We start from the raw sequence: 12,622 nt of genomic DNA, 5'->3' as shown, positions 1-12,622 counted from the left end.
AGGATCAATGGAAAATACTGTTCAGTGCAGAGCTGAAATTAATTGATCCAGATTGTGACCTGGTGTTTTAGTGCTTAATTTTGGGTGGGGGGACGGGGGCAGAGTAGGGGTTTGTTCAGATGGTGTTTACCCAGCCCTGCACTGTGCCCTGTTCTCTGTGTGACTGCTCCTTTAAACAGGGACCTATTATTGTGACTATCCCACAGAGTTGACTTTGGGTGGCCAGCAGTGGCAGGTCAGAGGCGTGGCAGTCCCCGTTGTTGTTACCTTGGGGATGAAGCTGATCTCCCAGCCATCAAAAGAGAAAGAGAAGGGCTCCCACTGCACCTCCACGGTGGTCTCTGTGATAGTCTTGAACTGCAGCCCTTGTGGAGTGGAGAGATCTGGAATGCAGCAAGGTGGAGCACATTAGCTAGGCTGTGGCTCTGTTCCTGCTTTAATGACACAGCGTTAGGCACAGGACACCCTACATCCCTGACAGCTCAGTTCTCCTTTGACTAAGCACATCTAGGAGGGAACAGGCTGCGTAAACATGACTGTTAGTATCAAAGGGGTGTGTGTGTGGTCATGAAGTAGGTACTGACAGTTGTTGGAATGAATTTCCAGTGGAAAATGCCATTTTCCCCCCTCAAAATCGAACTTTTTTTATGGGAAAATTTTCATTTTTGTTGAAAAATGTTAGTTACATTGGGAAAATCCAAACAATTGGTGCCCTGTCTTCCTGGCTGGAAGGATCTTGTCACTATCCCTTTCCCCTGGGAGCCACAGCCAGGATGATAGGGAGATGGGAAATCTGACAGCGGCGGAGGTGGAGAGTTGGGTCACTCCACCTCTGTCAATCTGTCTGGAAGACTCTTGTCCATTTCAGGTTCTCCCTGCAGGCAGAAAGTGAAATTGACATGAGCCTCCAGGAGGGCAGATGAGCAGCTGAAAAATTCCATTTTGGTTCTGCCAGAATGGATTTTTCTGGAATTTTTGCCCTGTGAAAAATGTTGAGGTTTCTCCTTTTCATCCTGATTTTTTTTCCAATTCCTCAAAATTTTCCTTGAATTGAAATTCCATGTTCTAGACAGCTCTCCTGTGAGCAACATCCTCTCTCCTCTGCATTCATGATGGCAGCATGTGACAGTCAGTCATTAAGAGGAAGCATCATTTCCAGAATCAATTTAATAGAGAGAGAAATTAAGTGGGATTATTTTAAACCCCCCCCTCCCCCAAAAGACCCTGTTCCCTGTGTCAAATGGAAACTCAGTGATGAGAGGAGAAAGCACTGCTGAAAGTGAAAAAGAGGCCGTTTTAATGCTTTTAATGAGCCATCTTCACACCCAGACACATTTCTAATAGCACCGTGGATGTTATCAAGGCCACATGTCTAATATGTCTGTGATAGAGAGGAAGAATGTTCCAGCAGGTAAGGTGCTTGCCTGGAATTTGGGAGACCTAGGTTCTGTTTTTTGCTCTGACATAGATTCCCTCTGTGACTTAGGCCAAGTCACTTAGTCTCTCTGTGCCTCAGTTTCCCCTCTGTACAATGGGAAAATGGAGATAATGGTATGTGTCCTTTCCTAATTCACAGGGCTGCTGTGAGGAGAAACACGCTGAAGATTGTGAGGTGCTCAGCTATTATCGTAATAAAGGCCATAGAAGTACCTCAAATAGCTAAAGCTGTGTAAGGAAGGGCCTTATGTAGGAGGTTGGGAGGGGGCAGTGCTTCAGGGTATAAGTTTGGATACGCTTTTGAGAATTAAGAACATAAGAATGACCATGGTGGGTCAGACCAATATCTAGCCCAGTATCCTGTCATCTGACAGTGGCCGATGCCAGATGCTTCAGAGGGAATGAATGGAACAGGGCAATTATTGAGTGATCCATCCCCTGTCATCCAGTCCCAGCTTCTAGCAGATGGAGATTTAGGGAAATCCAGAGTGTGGGTTGCATCCCTGGCCATCCTGGCTAATAGTCATTGATGGACCCATCCTCCATGAATTGTAGGAGTGTACTTAAAATGAATCTGAACTCCTGACATGCACTTCTCATTATTCAATCCTAGAGATGAACTGAACCAAAATCACAAACCAACTGTTGGGGATGTAGATGTGATTTTTTGATGCTCAGGTCTGTCTCTATTATAAAACAGATTTCAAGGAAAATAAACAAGAAAAGGCATCCATCCATCAGGTGCAGCTTTGTATGAGAGATAACCTTGTACCCTGCATGTTTGTGAGGTTTGGGGGAAGACTACATTTAGGGCAATCTTAGACCAGAATTTTAGTCCCTTTCGACAGCATTATATGCTTGGTCCAAACCCCACTGAAATCAATGGAAGGATGCCCATTAACTTTGATGGATTTTGGATCAGGTTCTGTATTAGCAAAGGCATCACTGGCATTCATTTCACAAGAACACTATGTCAAAAACAGTCAGCTTTAAGTCAGGAAGAGTTCTGTATGGGGTTAGCTTTATTTCAGAGATGTCCTGGTGCCACCAAAGCATTATTTTACAAGCAGCAGAGCTGGTTGGAAAATGTCCCCTCCCCCAAGGAAAATGTTAACTTTTCAGCAAAAAAATGGAAAGCTGAAAATTTTCAGATGTAAACTTTCAATTTTAAAAAGGAAAATTTGATTTGGTAATGCTGTGGAGGTGCTAAATAGGAGTTGCATTTCTATCATGTTGTGTCCCCATTCTCCTCTATGGGCCAACTTTCCCTGTTGGAGTACATCTCCTATGATGCACCACAATCCTCCCATCTTATTGAGCCACCACCCATGTACATTCTGGGAGTCGCCGGCCATGGAACAGCATGAGAGATGCAATGTGGATAGGGAATCCAGTCCTGGAGGAGAATGGGGGCAGGAGGTGCTGTGACAGTATTTCCTAATAGAAATATTTTTGGTTTTGGTCAAAACCTGAAAGCTTTTTGGTTTTGAAGTATTCAAGTTTTTGACAAAATTGTACATTTCCTGTGGAAAGTGGAAACTTTCGTGAAAAAAATTAGTTTTGTCAAAAACCTACTTTTCTTTTGAAAAACAGTTTTGATGGAAAAATTTCAACCAGCCTTAAACAAGCAATTTTAAATGATGGCAATCATGTACCAGAAACTGTATTAAACTAGGAAAGCTGTCTATCCGGGTCTATGGGTATATATGAGATTGCTCTTCTTTCTATTACTTCTGGCCAATGGGGATAAAATTATATGGTGGAGAAGCAATACTTACGGGTAGTCACCTTGGTAGTGATGGGGACGCTAAGGATGTCGCTGATGACAGCGTAGATGCTGATGTTATATGTTTGGCTCGGCTCCAGCTCCTTAATGGTGACTGCGCTCCAGTCCCCGGGCACCCGTTGCTGGAGCTGAAGGCCCCCTGGCGCCACTGGCTGGTAGGAGATCACATATTCTGTCACTGCCATTGGCCCATCCCATTCCAGGTCAATGGACCTGTCGCTGATCCCAGCCACTCGCAGATCCTCGGGTGGGGCAACTAAAGGGAGAGGTGATAGACAGAGAGTGTCAGAGAGTGCATGGCTTATCCATCCTCCATCTTGCTACTTCGGGCATGATGTTCTTCTTGGTCTAGGGACTAGGATCACATTTAGAATTGGTATGAGGTGTGATATGGTCTCTCCTGAAGCTTTTCATCCATTCCTTGTAGGGGGCTAGTCAATATTTATCTGTGGTATGGACACGGTATTAGGCTGGGAGCCTGAAGGCCCCATTCTTATTCCAGTTCTCCTTCACCTTTCTGTGCCTTTTTCCTTCCACTCTTTTCTGTCATGACCTGTGGCTCTTAAACCTGGGTCTGCAGGGTTCCTGGATGTCATCATGCTCCAATCCTCCACCCAGTGGGTTCCTGGCATCAGCATGAACTGGGACTTCTTGAAGACCAGTTCAGATAGAAGGTGTGACGTTTCACTCCACATTGTTTAAGAAAATATCCTTATGATATGAATTTGACATAACTGAGATATACTTTATGTAAGATGGGTCTTGTAAGATATCATTGGAAAGGTTATAATTTACTGAATGTGATTATCCAATTTGTATGCCTGTATCATTTCTGTATCTGAGTTAGGAATATTGACTATGTATCTGTATTTCAACTATGCTACTTTGGGTGATGCCCACTGCTAACACTTCGGGTACAACAATGATAAGGCCAGACGGGGTGGATGGCCCATCAGTGTGGACAATGGACTGTAAAAAGGGTTGGCCTTCCTGTGGACTCTCCATGCTGCCACTGACTCATGGACACTGTGATACTACAGAGTCTGGTGGTCTTGTCACCTGGTACTAAACATTACCTGGGACTTCTTGTAACCTTTCCATTGGGAGGGACGGGGGGTCAAGTTTGGGAGACAAAGGATTCCCACCTTATGTAAATCCTATTTAAAGGTGGTGGGGAAGGCAAACGGGACGACTCCTCTCCATGACCTGTCTGCCCAAGAAGAAAGACTGCTAAAGTCACCTGAAGGCAAGGGGGGGAAAGAGTCCAGACTGAGAGAGGGGTCTAGTCTGAAAAGGAATATAACTGAAACTCTGAACCACAGACACTTTGCAACCTGCCTAAAATAACATTTAGAGTGAGACTTTACATTTGGTAACCTGTTTCTTAAGTATATTGAGCTTAGCTTGTGTATTTTGCTTTATTTGGTCGATAATCTGCTTTGTTCTGTCTGTTCTCTCTTAATGTTCACCTAATATTCACCTTTTGTAGTTAATAAACTTATTTCTTATTGTGATACAGCATGGCCAGAGGGCAGCAGGAGAGTGTTAGCAGGGAGCCTTATTCCCTGCAAGGGGAGGAAGGTTTGCTAAAGATTAACTAGAGCACCTGTAGCCAATTAGGGCACCTGTAGTCAATTAGAGCACCTGAAGCCAGTTAGAGCACCTGAAGCCAATTAGAGCACCAGCAGTCAGTCATGTGATAAAAACCCTTGCTTCGGTCAGACAGTGTGGGAGTTGGAGCAGGGAAGTTTGGTTGGAGGAGAGAGCAGGTTGAAGGAGTTGGAGAAGAGAAGAGAAGAGTTTTGAAGAGAGACAAAAGGAAAGTTTGGAGGAGTGCTGCGGTGGGCTGAGAAATCCAAAAGAAACCCTAGGTAAGGGGCACCTGGCTTGTGTAGAAGGAGGGCAAGAAGCCCCTTCACAAGCTGAAGGGCAGGAGAGGGAAGTAGCCCAGGGGAAGGAACCACTAGTTCATGTGGTTCACCACAAACCTCAGGGCCCCTGGGTTGGGACCTGGAGAAGAGGGCGGGCCCAGGTCCCTCCCTCTCCACTCCCCTCCTCAAGGACAATAGTGGGGTAATTAAAATACCGGTTCAGAGGCAAGCAATGGTGCCCGAGCCTTCCCCAAAGAAGAAAGCACAAGACCCAGCATAACAGTACTGGCAATTTGGCACATTATTTATAATATAACCCAGTTTATGTAATTTCTAGAAGTTGTGCATATCTCTCTCCACATTGAGGGAGAAGGGTGAATTTCATAAAACCTCTTGGTTTGTACCCTATAAAGGGAGTGGGCACCAGAGTGTTGGGATGAGTCCCTAAGGCTGAACCTTTCCAGAATGGATCTCTGTCTCTCTGTGCAGCTGGGTGTGGCCCTGCCTGTGTGCTTGGCTGGAAGAGGATTGTGAGCCTAACCCAGCAAGGCCAGGTAAAGGGGACCCACGTTGGCAGAATAGGCTGATTCAGTGGCATCCCAGCACATTAGGTGACATTCCAAAATGCCCACAGCTGTCACAGAAGGCTCAATCCCCACTGGTGGAACATGAAAGCTTCTGATTGGCCTGCTCTCTCTACTTATGACAGAAGGAGGAACAGGAAGTCATCTGTACAGCTGGCTTCCACTCTGCTTTGGACTGATCATCCAGTGCTATCTGCTGTTGTCTCTTGACCATGACTTCCTTGTTTCCTGAATCGGCCTGATTCCTGGTGTCTGACTCTTGGTTCCTGATCTTGGCTCAGGACCTTCTGGTTCTGAACCCCGGCTGGCAGGGTGACCTGGCCCCCTGTCCTATGCTAACCGCTAGGCATAGCTGCCTACGTGCCAGCCCTGACACTTTGTCTGCCTTGTCAATTCAGTCTCTTCAGGGAAGGGGCTGTATGTGGTTGTCCAATGTGTAGTGCCACAGGGACCCAATCTTGGTGGGACCCCCTCGGTCCTGCAAATAATCAATACTAGTCCTGCACAATGGGAATGTTGTTCAGTAAACAAAAGTCAGTGGGACACTCTGTGTGTGTGTGTGTGTGTGTGTGTGTGTGTGTGTGTGTGTGTAAGAACGAGGGGGAGGGTGTTAAATGGTATATTATCATGGGGCAAACTTGGGAATGACTCACACTTTGAGAACAACAATTATTCCAAGCCAGTGTGAATAGCACAGAATATGAGGGAGAAGAATGAATGCAATTTCCAGTATATGTATTTTCATAGAAATGCTTTTTAACTATTTCTTCACTAGGGAGTATTCCTAACTCAGCGCCCCGTAGTGCTGCCCAGCCTCAATCACCCACTGGTTGAATTTTCAAACAAGCACACTTGTGGTTTCTCCCATGCTGCCCGTCATACTTGGGAGGAGCTACCTGAAAACATCCACAAAGATACATCATCTTCCTTCATATCCCTCCTTAAAACTCCTTCAACTTGAGGCCCACAAAAAACTTGAAGAGTTAGGCTACTGGTGCTCTGAGTCCACTGCCGATCATTTTGACCAATATTGTCTCATTGTTTCCTTTTACTTCTCATCTGTCTGCAGGGCTGGCTTTAGGCACCGCGGGGCCCAATTCAAAGGAGCTGCTGCCGAAGTGTCTCTGCTGTCTTCAGCAGCAGCTCAATTGCTGCTGCGGAGGAAGGTCCCTCCACCAAAATGCCGCTGAAGACAGCGGCAACCATTGAGCTACCGCCGCCGACAATGCCGGGACTTCGGCAGCAGCTCAATTTGCTGCCGGTGCCTTCAGTGGCATTTCGGCGGAGGGACCTTCCTCCGTGGCAGCGATTGAGCTGCTGCTGAAGACAGTGGCGGGACTTCGGCGGCAGCTCGTTTGGGACGTTGTAGGGCCCTCTTAGGGGCACGGGGCCCGATTCCGGGGAATCGGATGAATCACCCTAAAGCCGGCCCTGTCTGTCTGTATCCATCTGTTCTCTCTTATTTTATACTTATTGGGAATTCTTTAGGGCAGACGCTGTCATCTTGTTCTATGTTTGCAAAGCACCAAGCTATTGCGATACATGGAATTAAAGTTGAGGCAATCAGCTGAGGGTATCGTCCTGCTTCTGCTAAGTCTTAAAACCCAGCTTGGTGGGGTGAGGACTGATGTCTGAGTGCCACATTGAGGTGTGCAATGTTAGTGAAGGAAGGAGCAGTCAAACTGTGATGGCCCTGGACTCTGAAATTCAGATCTGGATGTGACTATTCTCCCAAGTTTGTGGGTGTCTGGACTCCAAGCTTTGTTTCAACCTATTGCAGAGGTGCAGCCAGCCATAGATCCTGCTCCAAAGCTGAATGTCCTCAAAGTTTGGAGGTTCTCACATATAGGAATTTGCTTTGGGGTCATCGCTCATTATTATCATTAGTAGTGTTGCAGTAGCACCTGGAGCCCTCGTCATGGAGCAGGACCCACTGTGATAGGCCCTGTACAAACACAGACACAGGCAGTCCCTACTAGGATGAAGGAATTCCTGACCTTGTGCTGGGTTTGCCTTCGAGACAGCTCATTTGCTTGTAATTCAACCACTTTTAATGTCACTCGCTCACAGGTGACCGAGAACCAAGAAATGTTGCTTTTCATAGAATCACAGAAATGAAGGGCTGGAAGGGACTTGAGGTGGTTACCAAATCCAGACTCCTTTGCTGAGGTAGGACTGAGTCTGCCTAGACCATCCCTGACAGGTATTTGTGCAACCTCTTCTTAAAAATCTCCAGTGATGGCAATTCCACAACCTCCTTTGGTAACTTATTCCAGAGTTTAACAACTTATATAGTTAGAACATTTTTCCTAATCTCTAATCTGAATATCCCTTTCTGCAGATTAAGCCAATTATTTCTTCTCCGATCTTCAGTGGATGTGGAGAACAACTGCTCGCAGTTCTCTTTATAGCAGCCCATAACATATTTGACTGTTATCAGGTCCTGCCTCAGTCTCCTTTTCTCAAGACTAAACACAGCCAGTGTTTTTAACCTTTCCTCATAGGTGAGGTTTTCTCTCCAGTTTGTCCACATCCTTCCTAAAGTGGGCACCCAGAACTGGACACAGGACTCCAGTTGAGGCCTCACCAGTTCTGAGTAGAGACAGACAATTACTTCTCATGTCTTACAAACAACCTCCCTGTTATTGATATTACTCTTTTTTGTAACTGTGTCACATAGTTGCTCATATTTAATTTGTGATCCACTATAACCTCCAGATCCTTTTCAGTAGTACTCTCACCTACCCAGTTATTCCTCATTTTATAGCTGTGTATTTGATTTTTCCTTCCTAAATGAAGGACTTGGCACTTGTCTTTGTTGAATTTCATCTTGTTGAATTCAGACCAATTCTCCAATAGGTCAAGGTCATTTTGAATTCTGATCTTGTCTTCCAAAGTGGTTGCAACCTCTCCTGTCTTGTTGTCATTTGCAAATTTCATAAGCGTGCTCTCCACTCCATTATTCAAGTCATTAATGAAAATATTGAATACTGCCAGACCGAGGACTGACCCTTGTGGCCCTCCATTAGATATGCACTCCCAGTTTGACAACTAACCATTGATAACTACTCCTTGAATATGGTCTTTCAATCAGTTGTGCACCCACTTTATAGTAATTTCAGCTAGACTGCATTTCCCTAGTTTGTTTATGAAAATGTTAAGGGGAACTGTGCCAAAATCCAGCTATATCATGACTACTGCTTCCCCCATACGCTATGCCAGTATCCCTGTCAAAGAAGGAATTTAGATTGGTTTGGCATGATTTGTTCTTGCGAAATCCATGCTGGCTACTGCTTGTAATCCTGTTATCCTCTAGGTGCTTAGAAATTGTTCAATAATTTGTTCTGGTATCTTTCCAGATATTACAGTTAGGTTGACTGGCTATAATTCCTGGGGTCCTTTTTGTTTCCCTTTCTAAAGACAGGCATTATGTTTGCCCTTCTCCAGTCCTCTGGGATCTCACCCGTCCTCCAGGAGTTCTCAGAGATAATTGCTAACGATTCAGAGATTGCTTTAGCTAGTTCCTTAAGCACTCTAGGATGAATTTTATCTGGCTCTGCCGATTTGAACACATCTAATGTTAAATGTTCTCTTACCTATTCTTTCCCTATTTTGGCTTGCAGTCCTTCCTTCTTGCTGCTAATATTAATTGTGCTGGGTATCTAACAAAACAGGCATTAAGCACCTCAGCTTTTTTGATGTCATCAGTTATTAGCTCTCTTTCCTCTCTAATTATTTTTTGCTTTTAATTGCCTTCAATGAAATAAAAAAATAAAGAGGCCATATGTGACTGAGAAGGAAACATGCCTTCTTTGGGGCTGCATAAAACTTCTAAAAATAGTCCTAAACTGCATCCAAAACACCCCTTGTTAGGATTTCCATTGAAGGTAGCAGAAGAGGGGCTCTGGGAGGTAAACCAGTATTCAGATAATGGCTTTCTCACCCCTCTTTCACCTCCCCCAGTCCCACCCAACCCAATCACATTATGCAGCATTTTTCTTGTTGATTTGAAAAGCAGCAGTGTGGCTGTTAAGGGGCTAAGTGAAAGGGGGAATTGGGCAGATAGGGGCAGGTGTAGGTAATGCAGGTCCAGAAAGCAGTCAGTGCAGGAGCAAGAACAAGGTGGAGGGGAGTGGGGCAGAAGATGGGCAGAGAGCAGAGCAACAATGAGGGTCGTGGGATGGACAGAGGGAATCTGGAGAAGTGGTTTGTTGCTGGCCAGCACCTGTGTAGTAGCTGCAGCTGTGGTGCCTATACTAAAAAGGAGCAGTGTTGCATGTTGGCCATGCACAGCTCAGAGTCCTGGGGAGGAGTGAAAAGGTTGAGCCTCTGGGGAGAGGTGCTGCAGAGCCAGCTGAGGAGACCAGGCTCTGTGAGTGGCGAGGTTCACCTACGTAGAAATGCTGCAGCCCTTTCCTCGCTGCTCTGGGACTGACGTACTGTTTTAGCTGGGATGAAAGGGTTAAATGACGTGTATCTTTGCAAAGGGGTGCCCAAAGCAGCAGGCCTAGTGGGCACTCACTGGGGTGAGCATGTTCTTGTCTTCTGGGACTACGCAGCCCTGGTGCTTAACTGTATGATCTGGGGAGATGGCAGCCGCGAAAGAGACCGGCAGTGAGGTGAATGCATATAAACCTGTGTCACATGCCCCCAGCCTATGCCCACACGTTGCCTTCCAGCCGGGAGATGGGAAACTTATGAATGACAAATGTGTCATCTCTTTGGTTGAGATGGAGACTGCTTCTCTTCCCACCCACTCCCCTCATCCCCTGAAGCGCCAGGCCTGTTATCTGGGTGCTTGGTGTGAAATGCCGAACGTAGCTTTAATCCTCATTCTCAAGTAGCCCTAGTCGGGAGAGACAAGTGGAGAAGCACTTTAGATAATGACACAGATGTCCCTGTGCAAAAAGCCAAGGGCAGGTGGTTTCCAGACAGATGGTAATAGCCCCAAGAAGGAGCAGCACTTGCCCTGGGCCTTACTGGATGGACTACAGTTGCCATAGAAACAGCCGTTGGTTACACATTGATCTTCCCCTGTGATACTGCCAGAGGGTCCTCATGTGAACTGTTGCAACAGCTGTCATGGTCCTTCCACTGGTGTCAGCAGGGGTCCTGAGCAGGCAGGCAGTGCAGAATGCTGCGGCCCAGCTCCCTTGCACAGTGCGGAGACCCTGGCTGAGTTAGGGAATTGTGACAAGAGCATGATGGTATTTTCTGTTTCCCTCCTCAAATTAATTGCTCTGCAGAAATCACCTCCAGAATGTCCAACAGTGTTGTCTGCGTGCAATGGCCCCACGCCTGGACACGTATGTGGCCTGAGTCTCAGTTACTGTGTTCCTGTTCTCAGGGCAAGGACTGAGGGAGGTGGACAAGGAGAGTTTAAAACTCTGCCCATATGCTAGGCTTGGGCAGGGCCCTGATGTAAGTTAGAGAAACCTCAGGGCTGCTCTAAATTGTGCTTTGCAGCCCATGGCTCCCTATGGGCCCCAGGAAGCAGAGAACAGCAATAGTGTAGTGCCTTCCTGCCAAGCCGACCCATCTTGACATGTCCCTGATCCACCCACTTCACAAGCAGGCTGAGAGCAGGGCCTACCCTGGCACCAGCTCTGTGCCTGGTAGGGAAGCCATTCCTACCTGCTGAGCAGTCCTGTCCCTTGTAACCTTCCTCACAAGCGCACATCCCCTCCTGGCAGAACCCACGTCCACTGCAGGCATTCAGGCACCTCAGCTGACCGCAGTCTTCCCCCACATAGCCCTCCTGACAGACGCAGGTGCCATTGGTGCATCTCCCCTTTCCCAAGCAGTCATTGGGGCATCTCAGCTCGCTGCAGTCTTCCCCTGCATAACCTTCTTCGCAGAAGCACTCCCCGTCCATGCAGAGACCTCGGGAGCTACAGTCCGTCAGGCAGCGGAGCTCTGAACAATCGTCCCCACTGTACTCATTGTCACAGATGCACTGGCCTTCTACGCAGATGCCACGGCTGGAACAGCCCATGGGGCAGTGGGGCTCTGAGCAGTTTTTTCCAGCCCACCCTTCATTGCAGATGCAGCCACAGGCTTCCAGGCTAAAGTTACCGTGTCCGCTGCAGTGGGGGATGTAATCTAGCTGCCCTGGAATGATCAAAATCAACAAGTCAGCTATCAATAGGGGCTGTGTGGTGGGCACAGAAGAATCCCCACAACTGCTGCAGCCACTGTGTGATATCCTTCCAATAGTGCTGTAGTTTCATATGGCATTTGCCGGGGGACATTAATGCTTATAGGAGTAGGAGCCTGATTACACTGTGCATTGTTCTCCTGCATAACTCTGCCACTTGCAGAGGCAACGCATGGGGGAAGGCATGCAGGGCCACAAGCCCCCCCCCTCCCCCATTTCTGACAGGATTTAGATGCCCTGCCATGAACCCCACGGCTTACCACCAGAACCTTTAAGTTGTGCCTCCCACCCATTATAAACAGTTATGTGTTGTCTCTATCTGCCAGGGCACTTTGGTCTTGACCTGCAGTGCTCCTTTGCTATTCCAGCCATGGGCTAGTGCCAGTCATGCTGAATTGCCCCCAAGCTGTGAAATGTTTCTTCTGATATGCTTAAAAGGTCCATTTGGAGCTAGGACAAGATGCACTTAACACAATTTTCACTTAGGATTATTATATATTATTTGGAAAATTCCAGTGTCCAGGTTTGCAATCAAAGGGTTTTGATTTGGCACATGCTATGCAGGCCTGGACAAGAGTTGCTAACTGTGGATGACATTGTGAGCTATAGAAAAGCTATTTCTAGCAGTTTTTATGGCCTCTCTGAACCATGTGCAGCTACTAGACCTGCAGGGCTGCAAAACGTTGGACTTTAAAGCCCCAGTCTGCATTGGTGTACAGGTCCATCAGCACTAAACTTGGTGCAAGATTGGGCCCTGGCTTTATGACATTTTTATGTACCGGAAACC

General features: G+C 46.9%; 1 protein-coding gene across 4 annotated transcripts in view; it reads right to left on the bottom strand.

Annotated features, from left to right (window-relative positions):
* TNR (tenascin R) overlaps positions 1-12,622 on the bottom strand; it is a 306,212-nt gene that overhangs the window by 48,143 nt on the left and 245,447 nt on the right. For 3 of the 4 annotated variants that reach the window (XM_032778468.2, XM_075067917.1, XM_075067918.1), the window contains 3 exons: positions 11,313-11,789; positions 3,216-3,479; positions 268-383 (listed from right to left, as the gene is read on the bottom strand). In XM_032778468.2, the coding sequence (XP_032634359.1) occupies positions 268-383; positions 3,216-3,479; positions 11,313-11,789 (857 nt within the window). Of the gene's footprint in view, positions 1-267; positions 384-3,215; positions 3,480-11,312; positions 11,790-12,622 lie in introns of those variants that run through there. The other variant, XM_032778469.2, reaches the window with a different exon arrangement.

The sequence above is a fragment of the Chelonoidis abingdonii genome, chromosome 7 (genome assembly GCF_003597395.2).
Source record: "Chelonoidis abingdonii isolate Lonesome George chromosome 7, CheloAbing_2.0, whole genome shotgun sequence".
Taxonomy (NCBI): domain Eukaryota; kingdom Metazoa; phylum Chordata; order Testudines; family Testudinidae; genus Chelonoidis; species Chelonoidis abingdonii.
The sequence above is the reverse complement of the archived record's forward strand: the minus strand, read 5'-3'. Positions and strand labels throughout refer to the sequence as shown.